The 19,300-nt window shown below is 46.8% G+C and overlaps 1 protein-coding gene across 1 annotated transcript in view; it reads left to right on the top strand.

Annotated features, from left to right (window-relative positions):
• The first annotated feature begins 5,604 nt into the window (after nucleotides 1-5,604).
• CCBE1 (collagen and calcium binding EGF domains 1) overlaps nucleotides 5,605-19,300 on the top strand; it is a 233,640-nt gene continuing 219,944 nt past the window's right edge. Inside the window, exons 1-2 of the mRNA XM_082853623.1 lie at nucleotides 5,605-5,993; nucleotides 6,432-6,512. Of these exons, the coding sequence (XP_082709749.1) occupies nucleotides 5,863-5,993; nucleotides 6,432-6,512 (212 nt within the window). The 5' untranslated portion in view covers nucleotides 5,605-5,862. The remainder of the gene's footprint in view (nucleotides 5,994-6,431; nucleotides 6,513-19,300) is intronic.

Below are 19,300 nucleotides of genomic sequence, written 5' to 3' on the forward strand. Positions count from 1 at the left end.
TTCAGGGTCAAAAAGGTTTTAGGTTTTGGAGCTGGATTTCAAATCTAGGTAGCTCTAATTTTTAAGTCTAATTCCTTTCTTTTCCCAGTGTTATTTCTCTAAGTCCATTTTTTAAAAGGAGGGAGGTAAAGTAAACCTCATATCCACAGGAAAAAATATTTTTAATAAGTAATAAGTAGGTACTTTTAATAAGTAAGTACCCATTCTCTGCTAGCATGGGCATTATATTTATTCCACCATAAAAGATACCTTGGCTCAAATAAGAAAACTTTTATTAAAGTCAACATTGTTATTACCTGTCAAATTGGCTTGATACCATATTACTGAGCTAAGTATCTCCAAGTTCTCAATAAATATTAAATAAAAACTCTTACTTCTATGGAGGTAAGGGGTATAAAGAGAGTAAGCTCTACAAAAATAAAGCAGAGAAGTTGTGGTATAGAAATGGCTGATACTCCAAGGAGTCAGCTCATAAATTCTGGGTTAATTCTAATGCCACGTTCTCTACCAGAGACCTCATAACATGGGGCCGGTGGCCATACCTCTAATGCCAGCCCCTCATCCTTCCTTTTCATGCTTGTGGGGACCACAAGAGATGGGGCCCTCCCAGTTGCACATCCTGCCTTCCCTATTTGTCCCACAAGGAGCTGCAGAATTGAATGGAGCTAGAACGCTCTTCTAGAAGCCCTGGGTTTGATCCCGCAGCTGTGACTAGTCAAGGAGACTGCCGACACCCATGGTCTCGACAAACTGCTTTTGGAACAAACCTCAGACAGGGACTCAGAGTGTGTGTGTGTGTATGTGTTAGAACTTTCAAGAACATGACACCCAAATCACACGAATAATTTTTCTTGATGTTTTTGAGACATTCAACCAAGTAACAAGAAGTCTCTCTTTTTTAAAAAATTTTGCACATTTTTCTTTTAGCCGCCTGTATACATATAAGGTTAACTAATCTTTTAACATTACCTTTATTTCAGAGTTTGGCAAAAATTGTGTGATTCTGTCACAGACAGGAATCAGATGTTTCTTCCTGTCTTGGGAGAAAATTCCAGAGACCCACAGCTTCAATACACTTTCAGAATTTGTACAAGTTAAAATGAAGGTAGACTAAGTGCAAAGATAGTTGTATACACCCCAAAACCAGGGCTTTAAAACCCTTTTACTGTGTGAACATGTTTGAGTCTTCTTGCCTTGAGCATTTCCTCACAATGGCTTGGAGACTGGAGCATTTTAACAGTCTTCAAGGTTTACCCCTAATTCCCTAAGCAGACCTGGCCATATGTCAATCAAAACTGAAACTGAAGGAAAGGTATCAGGGTAACCTGTTTATTCTAGGGATATACGGGATATGTGAATCACTCACAGTTCTGTAGGGGCTCTACCCATGCTTGTTGGGTCTCGTTTCTATGAAAATACCTTTAGATGACTGCTGCTATATTCCAGGGAGACCAACAGGAAAAATCTGTGATGTTTTTGGAGAAATTTATAGGCTTTTTCTTCATGGCTACCTTGAATCTTGTAACTGATCAGGCAGTTACACTGAATCGATGTCTGAGAATCTGAGAAGTGATTTGTGATCTGCTTTAAACATAGCACAGGACTTATCCAATCCTGCAAACTAACTTCACTTCAGCTTAATTTTATTGCCCTATCCTGATTCTTCCTTTGCTTTTTTTTTTTTTTTTTTTTTTTCCGGTACGCGGGCCTCTCACTGTTGTGGCCTCTCCTGCTGCGGAGCACAGGCTCAGGACGCGCAGGCTCAGCGGCCATGGCTCACGGGCTCAGCCTCTCCGCGGCATGTGGGATCTTCCCGGACCGGGGCACGAACCCGCGTCCCCTGCATCGGCAGGCGGACTCTCAACCGCTGCGCCACCAGGGAAGCCCCTTCCTTTGCTTCAATTGCTTTATCTAATCCTGCTCCATGCCATATATAATACTATAAATAATGCATATACTATATAAAGAAATGTGTACACTGTAAAATAGTATGTATTTTTTTCAGCCACCATAAATCCCTTTCATAAGGAAAAATTTAAGCAAACAAATAATAGAGGAATGAACTGCGTCCCCACTTGGTGGTGTTTTGCCCTTTAATTTGTCTTTTTATTGATCGTTCTTTTCTAACACGATGTTGATCTTCTCCAAATAAGATGTTGGAGTTCCTCAAAAAGGAGTGGGCAAAATGGGTGAAGGTGGTCAAAAGGTACAAATTTCCAGTTCTAAAATAAATAAGTCCTGGTAATATAACGTCCAGCATGGTGACTATAGTTAATAATACTGTATTGTATATCTGAGAGTTAGGTCTAAGAGAGTAGATCTTAAATGTTCTCATCACAAGAAGAAAAAGTGGTAACTCTGTGTGGTGATGGATTAAGTGGACTTGCTGTGCTGATCATTTTGCTACAGATAACATATGGAATCATTATGCTGTACACCTGAAACTAATACTTTACATGTCAATTTGCCTCAGTTAAAAAAATAAAAGCTAAAAATTGAAAAAAAAAGAGTGGTTCTTATCTCCAAGGGTACTCTGCCCGATGGCCTAGTTTTTTCACTTTGTTTGTGTATACTGGCCTCTATGTTCTCCAGCCCGTCAACCCCTCTTCTCCCCCCAGCCCCAGACAACTCAGCAGCCCTTAACAATACCTGGCCCACCAGGGAGTTGAACCTACAGCACAGTCTGCATTCAAAGCCCTTGGTACAGCCTCGTACCCCTAGGACATGGCAAATTGTATAACTATGCACGCTCTGCTTTGTCTCAGGGAAGCTGACAGGCCTATATGGAAAACGTCGCAGACAGTGCTATGCTGAAGAGAAATAATCATATGCTCCCCCGAGGAGCATTTAGGTCCGTATCATCAGTCTTTGTAACACGCCTATGAAAGAGGCAGGAGGTTCGTCTTCTCAGCCAGTGTTTCTTAAGTGAGGGAATGGGGCAGATCGTTGGGGAGCTTATGCTTGGTTGGGGAGAGAGTCAGGGTCTCAGGAGAGACAACCGAAGACCCCAGAGGTCCCTGCCATACTCAGCTGCATTCCGACATCTCCCGTGCAGGCTGCAGCCTGAGCCAGTGCAGGGTTCGTCTTTTACAGGAGTGTTTAACTTTTCAGGGGACTGGAATCCATACAGGCCCTCCACATCCCTTTCCGCTCGGCTGTGCTTTCCAGCCCAGCTCCCAAAGCCCCACAAGAAATGTGTTGTGCGGTCAGTAGCTGCCAGTGAGTTTAAATTCCAGGCCTCCAGGCAAAGGTTTTAAAAAAGGTCTCTGCTCCAGCTCACCTCTTCCAGAAATGCCCCCTGACCACCCAGCCTCGGGGTTTCCTCCCAGGCAAACCTGGCCTGTTTGCTGGACCCTAGCACCTCCTCTGACACCTCATTCTCATCTGTGCTCAGTGGAGGGGCAGAAAATAAGGAGGCCTCAAAGTCAGCTCAGTCCCCAATCTTCCGGCACACAGCTGTGCGCAACAGACATGATTTTGCTTCCATCATTTGCAGCCTGAGTTACTTTCTCCGTAAAGCTGCATGTCCCCATATGTGGCTTATTAACTATTTAAGGAAGCCGATTACAAATCTCCTATACCATTCTCTCCTACTTGTAGAACTAAGACCCATAATACAGCAGTAGAAAAGCAAAATTGAGTAAAGAGGAGAAAAAAAGATAGCCAGATATCGAAATAGAGCAATAGGGAAGAAAATAAAAATGAACCTCCTAGGGACTTTGCCTTGTGTGTGGTCCAGTCAGGGGTTAGGCCTCCAAGCTTCCACTGCAGGGAGCATGGGTTCTATCCCTGGTCTTGGTACTAAGATTCCCACAAGCTTCATGACTTGGTCAAAAAAAGAAAAAAAAAAGACAGAAAAATGAAACAGAACCTTCTACAGAATGGCCTCTTCTCTGCAAGACGGAGATTTTTTTTGGCACAATCTAAAGTGATACAATTTTTATAATCTCCACCATAGGTTTATTTTTCAAGTGCTTAGGTATCTCTTTAGGAACCCAAACAACTGTTGTGAAATAAACTATCTAGAAAGCAGAAAGCTGGAAAGTTAAAACTGAAAATCCTGTGCAATATAATCATTTAGGTTAAAAATGGTAACAGTTAATGTCTACTGAGCACTCAATATACGCCAGGCACTGTGAAAACATCATATGCGTTACCTCATTTATTACTCTTAAACACTCAGGGAGTTTTCTCCATTTTACAGATGAGGAAACTGAGTTTCAGAAAGGTTAGGTAACTTGCACAAGGTCACGTAACTTATGCAAGGTCACAGACCAAGGAAGCCACACAGCCTGGGTTTGAATCCAGGTTTATTTGTTGTTTTTTTTCCTGACTGTATGATGGTCACTGGCAGGTTTGGCAAGCTTCTGAAGTGTCTCCTGAACTACCACGTGAAAATTCACTTCTCTTGTATGTAGCACCGTATTTCAATATCAAGTGTGTTTTATGCTCTGCCACGTCTAAGTTTTGTAGGAAAGAAACCCACCTCGCTGAAGTCGGACTCCTAGTTTCAAGGGATATGGTATCAAATAAAATCGTAAATGTGAAAAACCTGTGGAAAATACAAAAGCAATCTACAGAGAACTGAGGATACCGTTGCTATTTTAAAATGTCAAGATGTATGTGATATGCACGGTGATTCTCAGTTGCCCAGAATATTTTGAATCAAAACACCTGCTCACCTAACCAATTAGCACACCGGTAACTTGTGAACAAGCTACCTTTTCACCTCCTCGGGCAACCTCCTGCTCTTGCAACTTATTTCTGGGCCACGACCACTTGCTTGCTCAGCGGGGCACGTTTATGTCACGAGCTTCTCTTTAACAGGCACAGAAACGCCTAACGTGCAACAAAATGTGAAAATGCAGGCGTATATATATGAGTTACAATTGGGTCACCACCAGGTGAGCTGATTTACCGTACCGCCCCGCAGCCCGGGTTTTCAGAATACCCGTTAACAACTCCGCGTTAACTAGCAGGGGGCAGGCGCTGATTAACGGCCCCCTTCCGTGTCTCACCTGATCTTCCAGGAGTTTCCAGCTCTCGCATGCGTGCGTGGTTTTGAAGCAGCATTAAAGCTGCTCAGGGCAAGAGGATTTAAACCCCCTGGACCCCAGAAAGAGCTCGTTGCTTGTTCGACCGGAGGACTAAGAAGCTTTAATGAAGACAGACCACGCTCTAGAAATGGTGAAACCATTTCAGGTTTCAGAGAAGGCAGTTTGGGAGAGCCGCTGGAGCCTTCACCTCCTCCTTCCTCCCTTATTCTACTAAGGAGAACCGAGGTAGCGGGAAAGGACAGTGTAGGCGCTCGAGGGGAGAAGCCAAAGATTAGCCTGACCCGGGTCCTTGGAAAGCAACCGACAACAGGAAGGAAGCTTATTAACCCCCCTGCTCCCCCTCTCCCTTTTCCCGGGGTGAGAATCGGCTCCTCCTCCCGGGCGTGCGACCCCGGGGTAAAATGCAAGCTGTCGCCTGCTTTCCGCACCCTGCGCGCGGCGCCCAGCGGAGGAAGAAGCAGGCGGCAAGGGCGCCGCCCCAAGCCGCGTGGAGCGAGTTCGTCTCTCCGGCGTGAACCTCCCGAGCGAGACGGCCTGGACCCCGCGACCGTCGCGCCAGCTAGGCACCGCAGGCGCCCCATTTCCCGGCCTCTCTTCGGAGCTGGCAGTCTGCACCCCAATCCCTAGCCTTAACCCCCTCAACACCACGGCGCCACCAACCCCGGTGCCTCGCGCAGGTGGCGCAAACGCCCCCGCCCTCGGGCGTCCCCTGCCGGGGAGAGGGAAGGCGGCGGCGGACGCGGAGGAGCCGAGCGCAGGGCGGGGAGAGAGCTCCGGCGCCGGGAAGAAGCCGGGAGCTTCCCTGATGGTGCCGCCGCCTCCGAGCCGGGGAGGAGCGGCGAGGGGGCAGCTGGGCAAGAGCCTGGGTCCGCTTCTGCTGCTCCTGGCGCTGGGACACACGTGGAGCTACCGAGAGGAGCCCGAGGACGGCGACAGGTAAGCGCTGCCGGTCCCTGCTTGGTGCGCCGCGGCTCTTGGGGTGCAGCCGGTGCCCCTTCCCCCCCACAGCGGTGAGCCTCACGCCCTCGCTTCCCCGGGCGCTCAATTGTTCTGGCTGACATTAAACTCTACTCCCGGGTGAGACCCTCCGCGCCCTTAGCCCTGGCTCCTCCATCTGTGGGTCGGGGCACCGAGATACCCGCGCGCCGCATTCCTGCCGCCCTGCAGTGCCCCGCTTCTTCACCTTTTCTTTCCCTTGGGCCTGGGCTCCCTGCGTTGGACCCTCGCCGGGTCCACCCCTGACCCTGGAGTCCGCTCCGCGCCCGCGTTGGGGGAACCAGCGCCTGGTCGCCGCGCGGGACGCGGATGCCCAACGCGCGCTGTCCTCCGCTCTCCAGCGGAGAACCAACGAAGTTCCTCCAACTTTTTCCACAGAGAAATTTGCTCGGAAAACAAAATCGTCACGACCACATACCCGTGTCTGAAGCCTTCAGGCGAGCTCACGACGTGCTTCAGGTAAGTCTCGGGGCTCCACCGACTCCGTCCGTGCGCGCCCGGGCTGTCTGGGGAGGCGGCGCCGCGCAGGAGGGGCTTGGAGATCCGCTCGGGGACCGGGGCCACGGTGGTGGGTGCTGGGTGAGTGCTCCTCGGTGCAAACGCTTTCTTTTCTTTTGCGTGTGGTTTCTGCGCCGGAGCAACGATGGGCAACTGAGTGGCGGCGGCACCTAGAGTTCGTGCTCTTAGAACCTGAGGGGAGGTGGTTTACTGCTTCCTCGAATACTTGCGTGATGGTTGGAGAAAACGTTGAAAGTTTCGTAAAGAAAGCGGGTCGGATGGTGGGTGTAAACTGTGCGGCATACCAAAGGTGAATGGCTGGTTTTGCGTTTGTTTTGAAAACCTAAAGGCGTACGACCAGGAAATCCTTGGTCCTTGGCTATCTTTTGATTTTCTGCCAGGACAGAGTGTAACAGTGTCACGGCCTCTGTGGGCAGGAGGATGGGGGAGGACTGCGGGCATGACTTGGGTTAAGTGAAAGCGAAAAGCGTCAAGATGGTTGAGCCACAAGAAGAGGATCAGTCTTCCTGAAAATTCAGCTCACAGAGCCTGGGTGCTTGTTAAAGCTAAGCATGAATAGGGCTAGGGATTCTATACTATGAAAAATGCTCCCAGGTGGTTCTGATTCTCAAGGTGAATCAGTGTTCCCTGCTTGCAATTTCTGGAGGTGAGGGTTGACTTCACCATAGGCTTCTGTGCCAGTGCCCTCCTTGGAAGGAGGCACCCACCATAAGCGCTTATGAGTCGCCTGCTTTTTAAAGGTTCTGTGGGAGGTACAGGGATCACACACTCCGCCAGACTCCATCTCTGTCTCTGGGAATCGTGCACTGTTTGGGGTGCTAGGCTGACTATTGGGTAGTATAAGATAACACAACAATCCTCAAAAGTGAACTTGAAAGAGAAGGAAGTTGCACTAATGATGCGGTAGCAGATGAATCCTTTGAGCTGTTTAAAAAAAAAAAAAAAAACCAAACCAAAAAAAGTGCTCAAAGGTTCAGGTGTAAGTGGTTACAGGGCTGGTTTAGGAGTACAAAGGCACCATCAGTTACATCACGTACCATGCTGCTTAAGTGAAGCAACAGTCAAGCCTTAGCCTTGGGAAGGGCGCCTTCTCTGGGAAGTGGGTGGTGACACGGAACGAGACATGTGAGTTAGTGGGGAAGAGGGAGTATGGTTCAGTTGGCAGGTGAAGACTTGGAGAGGTTAACTGGGTAAGCAAAGTCACCCATCTGGAGACCTGACCTGGTGCTAGCCCTGTGTTTCATCCACACTATTTCTGAGGACACATTTTTTCCCCTGTCACCGCAGCATAAAACCTCTAATCTAACATGGAACGTATCCCTGAGACGGTTTGCTCATTTACTTGGTCCCTGAAGGTCAGACTGCACATAAGTCAGTGACAGTTACAGAATGCACGTCCGATTTTCAGAAACCATTGGTGCCTGGTTAGTGTTCGAAGCTGATTTCATTCGTTCAGCTGTTACTTGTTGCTTTTTATTTTTTAACAGAATTTAAAAACTGGTGTTTTTCTGCACTAAGCCTCTGTAGGAGACATTAGCAGTGTCTTGATATGTTTTCATTAACAGCTACTCAAAGAAACAGCTTAGAGAGCTAACAAAAAGGATATCTTATTTGTAGGAGAAAAGAGAGGAGTGGGAGGATGTTTTCAGCTGAAGAAAATGGTAATGGTCCCTTTGAATGTTGTTTCTTTGGTTTTCCTTTAAGAGTTCTGTGTGTACTTCATTGGTTTTATACAATTGCCATAGTTTAGTACCTTCCTAAAGACAGTTGGCAGTTCCTGCCCCCGTTTTAGCCCCAAGAATGGAGGAATGCTGTGTGCTCTTCGGTCTGTGAATTCTGATTGTCCTGGCCGTGGAGACCCTTGCTCCTCCCGGTGTGGTCTGGCACGGGCATCTTCTGGGAGCTTGTATTGTCTCAGGCCCCTGCCCAGATCTCCTGAATCAGAACTTGCATGTTAACGAGCTATGCATTAAGGCTTGAAGCGCTGCTATAGTAACCAGAGTCATGGTGCAGACCTGTTTGGACAGATCCTCAGGAGCTCAGAGGCCCCTGCAGGTGAGTTAGCTCTTCCACCACAGTAACTTAAAATCAGACAAAGAACCAGCCTTCCAGGAAATCGGACTCGTGGACTGTTGGCTGACCCTTAATTAAAGTGAAAGTAACGTAGCAGAGCTACTACTGTTCTGGGAATGCTTTCTGACTGCCTAGAATCCCACTCTTAGCAGATGTCTCTGGTGAATGGCTTTTTGCTGAAGAGAATGTATACCGGAAGTCACTCCTGAATTTAGAAGGTGGTCTTTTAACACTGGCTTTTGAAAACCCATGGACATGGAGGTATAGTAGATGTAACATCTGATTTGCCATTATTCCTAAAAGTCATGGAGCCTGAGGTGATATGGAAAAGCGATGGGGTCGGAATACTCTGTCCTGGACCCCACCACACTTGTACACTTCTGTTTTCCGTGGTGCTACGTAAGCAGCACCTTTCCACTTAAGCCTTATATTAAAGGACAGTTGGAGGATTTACTGTGTATTCACCAGTGTCCTATGCACTTTACGTACACACAGCTGTAATCCTCAAAGCCACTCTGTAGCATGTGTGTTGCCTCAGTTTTACCGAGAGAACTGAAGCTCGGATTAAGTCCACTTGCCCAGGGTCACAAAGTTAATCCACGGGAGACTCGAGGTCAGACCCAGGTTTGTCTGACTTCAAAGTCTGGGCCCTTTCATCATCCCGGTGGTGTCTACAGATGTGGCTGAACTTTCCAAATCTGGCGTCTAAGTAAGGAAGAAAACTGTACATTTAGAGGCTATAAACTCGAAAGAAGCAGATAACTCTAGCAGCCCCCGTGACCGCAGTGGTTTTCTGAGTTACCACTGCTCTTGATCTGTCTCAAACAATTGAGCTTCCGTTACCATGTTATACACGGCGTTGGTTCCTACACGTACAGCTTTCCTTCCTTGTAGGATTTCATTGTGATCACAGGGTCCGTCTCTAGGGACTTTACCCCAGTGTGCATTGAGCCAAGTCCCCAAAGCTGATGAAACAGAGCGAACGCCTTTGGCAGCTTCATCGTAGAGGGCATGTTTGCTCAGCGCTACGCTCTGACATGGAGCGCATCATTTTACCAGTAGTTAAGATTTCAGAGTGTGTGTGATTTATCTAGACTCTCAATTTATCCTAGCCAAAGCAAGCCCATAAAGTTATAATGGCATTTACCCCTCTTGCGGCTATTAAAAGTTCTTCCTACAAGTTAACTTTTTTCCTCCTTTCCCAGACGATGTAGTTTTTGAACAAAAGGTCTGTGTTTACCTTTTCTTTATGGGGGTCTCATCAAGAAAATGATAAAGTCTTTTTAAAAATAAGAACATGAGTGTAGGAAACATCAAGAAATCAACTTGTATTGAGTGAGCCTGTGTCCAATAAACATGCTAATTAACTCTTTGGATCCATTAATCAATTAAGGACTTGAGCCTCTATTATGAGCTTTAACATATCCCTAGAAAATGCTTGAGCGTAGTCCCTGGTCACGTTTTACAGACTTGAGTCTTAGACCGAGGCCTCTACGACTGTAACCAGTATACAATGTACATGATCGAGTTCAAAATTGTGTAGTTTATACTCTGATGGAGAAGAGATTAGAAGCAGCTAGGAATGGCTTTATGGGCAAGAGAAGACTTGATTGTCCTTCAACGTGGTTCTTTAACAGAACGTTCGGTGTTTGTTGCAGTAGCTGTGATCTTCAGCTTTGTGGTTCACAGACCTACAGGTAGAGGCTCTCAGCTGTATTTGTCCCATCAGTGCTGTCTCATGAGGGTCATGTTCCCATGGGAAATAATGATATGGGGATGCAAAAACTCCCACTTAGGATTTGGCAGCACTGTTGCATTATCTCAATTAAAATGTGGAAGTTAACATATTTCTGCAAATATGTTTACTTGGAAATTAGAGAGCAAGAAGGTGGCTTAGTTAGGGCAGTGCCACCAGAGGGAGAGCCCCGGACTTTAGCTAAGTCTCCATTGGAGGAAGGGCTGGAGAATGTGCTATCTGGCAGGTTCCTAAGTCCCTACACAGGGCTTTGATGTCAAAACATCCATAGTAGAAACTCTCTTCCCCAGTTTGAATTCCAGCTCTACTGCTTCTGTGACCTTGAACATTTCTCAGTCTGTACTCTAGTGCTCTCCTTTAAGTAAATGAGGATCACGTTAGTACTGCAGTGATAGGGTTATAGTGAAGATGTAAATGAGTTGATATACATAGGAAGCGCTCAGTGAATGCTGCCGCTCAGGCTCGCTGCTGTGTCTCCCCAAGTCTGGCATGGTGAGTGCACAAGCTGGGCGCTCAGTAGACATCTGCTGAGTTTTGAGCTTTGCAGTAGACATTTTTGAAAGAGCAAATTCAGACCCTAGCCAGAAACCCTGAGGGTGTTTATAGCAGTCACACGTCAGCTGTTTTTAGTTGCCTCTCCAATTGTAGGCTGGCCCAGAAATCTAGTGCCTTGGGAAAATTATCAATACATAAAGGATATCTTCTGCTTCCTGCCTCCTACCTGACTACACGATGTTCTCTATTCACGTAAGTATAAAAGTAGGCAGAAGGCATAGTTACCCCATTTTAGAGGCTCTTAGAGATTTGCCCCTTGTCCAGGGTCATGAAGGGTTTTATTGGCAGAGACAAGACTAGCGATTAGGTCCTCAGCCCAGTTCTGGTCCCTCCCTTCTCCCTCCCTGTTCTGTGGCCAGCATAGCTTAGAACCTGCTCTGAATCACTGTTGGCTTATTCAGGGCTTGTGGGCCCCCTTTAAGAAAGCATTTGTATCTTCATGACTACTGTCCATATTCTAACCATAAGGAGGAAGTAGTCCAAATGTTAAGAACAGAGCAGGGGACAGATGGGGGTGACTTATGTGCAAAACTGCCTGAATCACAGATACGTTGGAGGCAGCCTCATGTTTCCCTGTTAGACCCTATGTCCCACTGGGTGGTTAGCTTGCTGAGTGCCTGGTTCCTCTGTCCTCTCATGACTGTAGCCTCAGAGGCTAGCCCTGTGCCTGGACAGGGTCCATACACATTGTCACATACATAGGACTCGGTGGATGAATGTTAATTTTACAAGTAAACAAGGAGATGTGACTGAAATCTTTCAGGTCTTCCAGAACTTCTGTTGCTATCTGAGTATGCCCGCTGCTTTCAGCTGAGTTTCTGCTGGAAAGCAGTTTGCTTACACCTGTGAGCTGCTGCCATTGTTTGCATTAGTTCCCACCTTGACCGTTAAACTTTAATTGCTAATGTGTTACAGGTGCTGCTTCTGGCAGTTATATAGCTCATTCCATGGACTTGTTACTTTAAATAATACCTGAAGAGGATGTGGGCAATCCTGCCCAGTGTGTTGATTGCCCTGCGGCCGCTGGCTTTGAAGTGGTGGTGAATGCAGTTTTAAAGGGGATCTCGCTCCCTACCCACACCCTTTTCTTTAGCTTGAGCAGGTGTCAGGAGAGAGGGGAGGTGGAGGATGTTGGCCCAGGCAAGGTTCTCTCTCACTTTTCACTCATTCTCTAGGGAACAAGACAGAAGGGTAGGAAACAACTAACAATTGAACTGGCCACAATTGTGAACAGGACACAACTGGTGTCCTTTGAGACCGGGTCCAGTTGCTACACATTGTCCCCAAAGTTGTTGATGCCTGACTTGCTACATTCACTTCCCTTCATCTTTTCTAAGTGAAGCTGTGGGGTGGATGCACCTGGAAAAAGCAAATATGCTCTTTTTTCTAGAATCCCCTATTTTCTCAGATGGTAGTTTGCATTCCAGTCGGTAGTTTAAGTTCAGCGGTTCAGCTTACGCAAACTCACTACCTTCCTGTGCAGTGGGATCCTGGCTGCTCTGCATTAGAGGGTCTGCCTGATTCGGGGCATTGCTGACTATCCAGCGAACGAAGGTCTCCATCCTTTCTCAGCTTATTGCTTTTTATTTGGGGGGTGAAAAGGTAATCAGCTGTAACATCGGCAGCTTCTCTTCTGCTAAGCCAGGTTCTTTTCCATAAAAGCCATTTACCAATTTCAAAGTTTTACCAGCGATTGCGTTCCTTGTTCAGAGCTTGCTATGTGCCGAGCACATTCTAGGCACCCAGAATACATATGTGAATAAGTCAGGAGAAACCCCCAAACCTCTGCCCTCATGGAATGCGTGGATTTTAATTCAATTTATCTTTTTTAGTAAAGGAATTTCGAGGCAAGGATGTCCTTGGGGACGTTTGTTAGATGATTATCTTTGGCACACATCCGATGTTACATTTGAGGGGACTAAGAGCTTAATTTCCTGTGGCCCAGCTGTATCGTTTCAGCAAAAGAAACCCTACGGCTCCAGGCAGGGACACGAGAACCCGGGGACGGTGGTAACTAATGTGTTTTTCTTCTCCTAGCAGGAAGGGAACTAACACGTGCCACAAGTCCCTTCTAAGAATCATTGGAATGTGAAAGCATTCCAAAGAGAAGGTCAGTTCTCTGGCTGTGTGTCCTATGAGACAGCATCAGAATGGGCCAACTAGGAACAGATACCTCGTGTGGACCCGGTTTGCCTCAGCCCAGGTTGCCCCATGTTTGCCAACAGTAACTTTAAGCAGAGTGTTAAGAGAAGGCGTGCCCCTCCTACATTCCTCGACTCTAATAACCCATTACAGGTCTGTGTTCATAAATGCACCTGAACTGTATGGACAACTTGTTTACATCCTGAAGTACCTGTATAGGGGTCGGAGTGGTGTTAATCTCTACATGTTTAATCCCAGTCAAGCAAAGTACATCTTTCTAGCTCCAAGGTATGATTCATCTGAGTCAAAACTAGGTGTGAAAGCTTGGAAGAACAACTATATTGCCTCCTTGTTCGGTGTGTTAGGATGTGAACCAGGTTATCTTTCCATGCCCTTCATGACTTTAGAAACTCGGACCACGTCCATTCTAGCCTTATCCATTCGCAACCTTTCCACCCCTTGGCCACTGCTCTGGGGTGTTCTCTGGTATTTGCCCGTGCTGGTGTGAGGCCCCCATCCTTAGTCCTCTGGGAGAAGTTGGAGCAGCTGTCGGTGGCTGCTGGTACAGAGAACCGGTGGGAAGCTGGGAGGGCCCTCTGCACTGGGATCTGGCTCAGAAAGTTTGGTATAAAGCAGGGATTGGCCTGCTGTAGTAGGGCAGGTGGCATGTCTTTATACAACCCAGGATCTAAGAATGCTTTTTACCTTGTTTAAAGGGTTAAACTGTGCAACAGACCTTACTTGGCCCCCAAACCTCAGATATTTACTGTCTGGCCCTCTTCAGGGAAAGTTTGCCAACTTCTAAAGTGCTGTCTTAATACAAATACATCCATATGTGACCTCATCCACAGGTCTGAGTCCTCAAGGGGGCAACCTTGAAGACCTTTAGGCTGCTGCTTCTTTGAGGCCTTTGCCTTTGTATTGCCTTATTGTATCTGGGTCTCTGGCCCGAGATATCCAGTATCCAATACCCAGATATTGTATCTGGGTCTCTGGCCCGAGATTGCCTTATTGTATCTGGGTCTCTGGCCCACATCTTTTCATTGTGACTTGATTTCCTGATCTCAAGGAATCAACTCTAGTTATTGTTGAGCTGGGACTTTATTTCCAGTCATCTTCCCTTAAATGATTCTCTAAGTGAATGTAACTCGTCGGGATGTTTTTAAGAAGCTGATTTTACTGCAGCTAGTTAAGTGCTGACTTACTGCTGCTCTTCTCTGTGTCCCCAGACTGGCCTTCCTTGCCAGTTGAGTAATCCTCCGATTGCCTTGGCTAGTTGCCCACCATCCTTAATTCCATATGTCCTTAATTCTCAGCTTGTGTAGTGATTGTCACATGCTTTGACTCAAAGCCAGCTCTCCATAAACTTGTTAGTTCTGAATTTCGACAGTGGAAGGCCTCACATTCAAAAATCCAACGAGGGTATAGATCTTATTTGATAGAACACACATCTAGAGAAAGTTATTTTCAATGAAGAGTGTCCTAAATCAGTGTTGCAACATTTCACTTTTCCTTTTACGGCTAAAAAGTATCATAGGTCGGCTCAGTTGCACTGGGCCCAGCATCAGTAATTAAACTTTTGAACTTAAACTCTGAACTGCCTTTTTAACAGTACCAGCTCTTTGATTCCGTGAAGATCACGGAGACTCCTAGAGCGATGCCTTTCGACACTGAGGGTGGGGACAAAGTAGCGGAGAAGGAAAGAACTACTGAAATACTCTGAGGAGAGAGAGGCAGAGTCTAATGGTATTTTGGAGAAGGGAAAGGAGGAAAATGTTGGAATGCACCACTTGACATATTAGGCAGATAAAGAAATGCCCCGGGGTATAGCAAAGAAGAAAATTATAGGTATAAACACTTGATAAGGAGTAGAGAGTATCCTATGGAGATGAAGTCGGGTGAGAAAAAGATGTGGATATCAGTCGTGTAGGAGCCTCTGACCTTGGTAACAGCCACTTTAATGGACTCAGCTGAACGGAGGTTAAATGAAAGGCAAACTAAGCTTATAAAGGTTGACAGATTGACAAATGCAGTTTTTGTAACGTCCTGTGTGTGTTCAGCACTATTCCTTCAGAGGTCGGAGGCCGTCTAGAAGCCAGTGCGGAGACCAGGCTGTTACTTCCCCTCCAGCTCTCCCCTCTCTTTGCTTCCACTTGGCCTTGCTCTTGGTAACGTGTCCATGTGTCACTCTGGAATTTTCCTATAGTGAAACGACTCACGGCTTTTGTGGTGAAAAATGACAGGTCAGAGTGGAGGTTGGCTTCCTGGGAGCCCAGCAAGACCACAAGACTGTTCATTGGAGGCAAGGTCATTGCCCGAAAGGTGCACTGGAATTTAGTTCTGGCAGATTCTGAGAGCTTAGAGGAACCTAGAATGTAACATCAGTGGGTTTTATCTCTGAGAAAGTTTGGCTGAAGGATTTTAAGTCTGTAAAAATTGACTTCAATATTATGTCGGTTTTCTGGAAATCACTGCTGCCCATCAGCTGGGAGGGCATAGGGAAAGGTAAGTGTAAGGCTCTGCATAAAATCTACTTGGAGGTCACTTAAGCGGGCTGCATTTTCTACCTGGAACACAGGTGAGAGGAGGGGAGGGAAAAGGGTGGGTCTGGGGGAACTTTGAACGCAAGAGCAGAGTTCACGGAGAAACGCAGGCTCGTGTGATTTCCTCTGGTGACCCTGTGTGAAGGCTCGCTGTCAGGGACTAGCTTGTTGTCCTGTGAATTCTCAAGTCCCGGAGCAGGTGTGTGGCGGACTCAGGCTGACGCCAGAGCCTGTTGTTAACCACTAGGCTCCCCTGAAAAGCCTGACAACTGTGGTTACCTTGCCTGCTGCCAACCATAAATTAAAGAGACGTTTAGACGAGGGAAGGAGGATGCTAGAAATAAGGATGTCAGTCCTGCTGGTAAAAAACGTAAGTCGGACAAGTTATCAAAAGTAGACACATGAACCAACCACCTGTCCTGCCCCATGTTTGCTGGGAACGCCTCGGCAAACTACCGTAGACTGGGAAGCTTAAACTAGAGACTTTCTTGCAGTTCTGGAGGCTAGAGGTCTGGGACCAGTATGGTGGCAGGGTTGATCCCTTCTGAGGCCTCTCCTTGACTTGCAGGTGGCCGTCTTCTCTCTGTGTCTTCCCAGGGTCTTCCTTCTGTCCTTGTGTGTCCTAATCTCTTTCTCTTACAAGGATACCACTTCATACGGCATTAGAGCCCATTCTCATAATTCATTTTAACTCTGGCCTATTTAAAGCTTTGATCTGTAAGTAATCACATTCTCCGGTACTGGTTTTAGGACTTCAATGTGTAAGTTTTGGGAGGACACAATTCAGCCCATCGTATCCCCCCACCAAAAAAGCCCAGCACACGCTGGGGCCATGTGATAAAGGGGACGGTTTTCATACACACTGATTTCCATGGGCATCACTGCACGTGGTGATCCTGAGTTATCCAATGAAATTAAAGTATCGTTAATACCGCTGAAGGAGAAAAACATGAAACCATAATGTTTGTAGTGATCCCTTCTGTGGTACCTCCTCCTCTAGCTAAATGATGGAGGCTGTGATCTGTTCTAACTCCCTACATCAAGACGTCACTGTTGCAACTGCTGAGGCCCCCCCACCCCAGACCTATTGAATCAGAATCTGCATTTTAACAAGCGTCCCTAGGTGTTTCCTACGCACATTAAACTGGGAAGCGTTGTCCTGAACATCACTGTACCGTTCCGGGACTCCTTCCTCATGCGTGGCTCTTCTTTGCTTCCTACTTGCAAAACACTGCCTGTGGCTTTACAGCCTAGACTGCGCTTGGAATCACCTGGTGAGCTTTATTTTCCTGCCTTTTTTTTTTTTTTTTTTGGCGGTACGTGGGCCTCTCACTGCTGTGGCCTCTCCCGTTGCGGAGCACAGGCTCCGGACGCGCAGGCTCAGCGGCCATGGCTCACGGGCCCAACCGCTCCGCGGCATGTGGGATCCTCCCGGACCGGGACACGAACCCGTGTCCCCTGCATCGGCAGGCAGACTCTCAGCCACTGCGCCACCAGGGAAGCCCACCTGGTGAGCTTTAAAAAAAAAAAAAAATTACATTGTCCAGATTGGTACCCTAGACCAGTTTCATCAAACTCTGGAGGTGGGTGCCAGACACTGGGAATTTTTGAAGCTCCTTGCACGATTCCATTATGCAGCCAAGGTTGAAAACCTTGGAGCAGAAAGCAAAAGGGGGTGAGCCGCCTGATTCCTTGCCAATGGAGAAATGGTCCCTGTTTCTTCCTTCTATGGCCATTAGGCCTGGGTCCTCATGTCTTGTGCAGTTACTGCAGGTCCACGCCCCTCGGTAGGGAAGTTTACAGTTAGAGCTTGTGTGGTGCCTGGTGTCTCCTACTTCTTATGTCGGGTCCTACTTTTTCCCTCCTGGCATCACCTTTCTCTTCTGAGTTGGATGGTTCGAGGGCAGTCAGGAGAGTGATGAAGTGGGCTGAGGTGGATCAAGAAAGGTGGTCCATTCCTCATGAGTGTTGTGTTTCTTAAGCTGATCAGTCCTAAATCCCCTGGTGCAAATTCCATCACTTTTCATTTCCTCTTGCAGCCTCTCAGCTTGGTGTCTGGAGCTACTTGGTGACCTTTGTTGAATTTTTTAAAAAATGTTTTGTTGCTGCACTGCATGAATTTTCTCCCAAGATATAAACGTGGCTCAGCATATTATAAATGAAAACTTTTCAGTGTCAAGCTGTGTCTTTCTTCCCTTGCAAGCATCAAACACACACTGTTTTTTCCACTTAGTGTGATAGGAAATCTATGTGCTGGCAGAGATTCTCTTCCCATTCCGTTTCTGTGTTCCTCTTCAACTCTTCAGGCCTCCCCTCTGATAACTGAAGAAACTTCTCAACCCCCACCAAACACAAGGCTTTTTCTAGGTTTGCGTTAACTTTGTGCAAAACGAAACAATGTGCTCTGTGGTTTGACTGCATAGGTGTCACCTAAGCTCTGTATATACCATATGGCCGCGAACCAGGCAGTCCCCAAGTAGGTCCACATGGAATGCATCGTTACATACGTGTGCAGTAAGTCCCCTACATGTGAACGAGTTCCCTTCCGAGCGCACATAAGACCAGTTTGTCTGTAAGTCCAACAAAGTTACTCCACTAACACAATCGGCTATATAGTACCGTACTGTAATAGGTTTATAATACTTCTCACACAAATAATATATAAAAACAAGCAAACAAAAAATATATATTTTTAATAGGAATAGAAAAGAATTTTATTTGAGCCTGAGGACTATAGCCCAAGAGATACAGATTTAAGAAGTACTTAGGGCTTCCCTGGTGGCGCAGTGGTTGAGAGCCCGCCTGCTGATGCAGGGGACACGGGTTCGTGCCCCGGTCCGGGAAGATCCCTCATGCCGGGGGGGGGGGGGGAAGTAGTACTTAAACTGTGTTCCACCTGACTGCAAAATGAGGGAGGCTTATATAAGCAAAAATCACAAAGTTAGTTAGTCACATGAGTCGTGTATCAAGAATCATAATTGGAGCTGGCAAGAAGTCAGGATGCTTGAGAAATAAGGATTGGTTGGGGTCTGAAGTGGTTGCACAGGTACAAGCGGAGACCTTGAGACGTAGGCGGCTGCTAGCAGATATGAAGAACGACTGATGGTATCCTTGAGTCTGATACAGTTCAGAGAATTCAAGTTCTCAGTGATACAGGAACATGTCTAAAAGCACATCCACGATGGCCACCTGGCTCCATTTTGAATGCCTGAACCACAGTTATTCCCTGTTGATTTTTAAATGGTTAAATCAGATTTTAGTGGTTAAATCAGATGTACAAGGCCTGTTTGACAGGCCAGAAGACAGGCTGTTGTAGTTAGCATAAAGGTCAAGCCAAACCATGTGTAAGCCAGAATGAATTCCCATATCTGTGACAATTTTCTTCCATCACTGGGTAAGATGGGAAGCCGTCGGAGGTTAGGAAGTAAGCGGGTGGCGGGATCTAATTTAACCTTAAAATAAAAGTCTCCCCAGCTACCGAGCAGAGACTCACTTGTGGGCCTTTCTCAGCCGTGGAAAAGAGGCTTTATTTTGAGGAATTGCGCAGGAAACCACATATCTGAAGTATGTCAGTCATAGTTTCCAGGGGACAAACACGCCTGGGTAAAAGTAATCAGTTAAGTAGCATTTATTTTGAGAGTTGATAGTAAAGAATTATT

Source organism: Leucopleurus acutus (assembly GCF_964270905.1).
Source record: "Leucopleurus acutus genome assembly, chromosome: 13".
Classification (NCBI taxonomy): domain Eukaryota; kingdom Metazoa; phylum Chordata; class Mammalia; order Artiodactyla; family Delphinidae; genus Leucopleurus; species Leucopleurus acutus.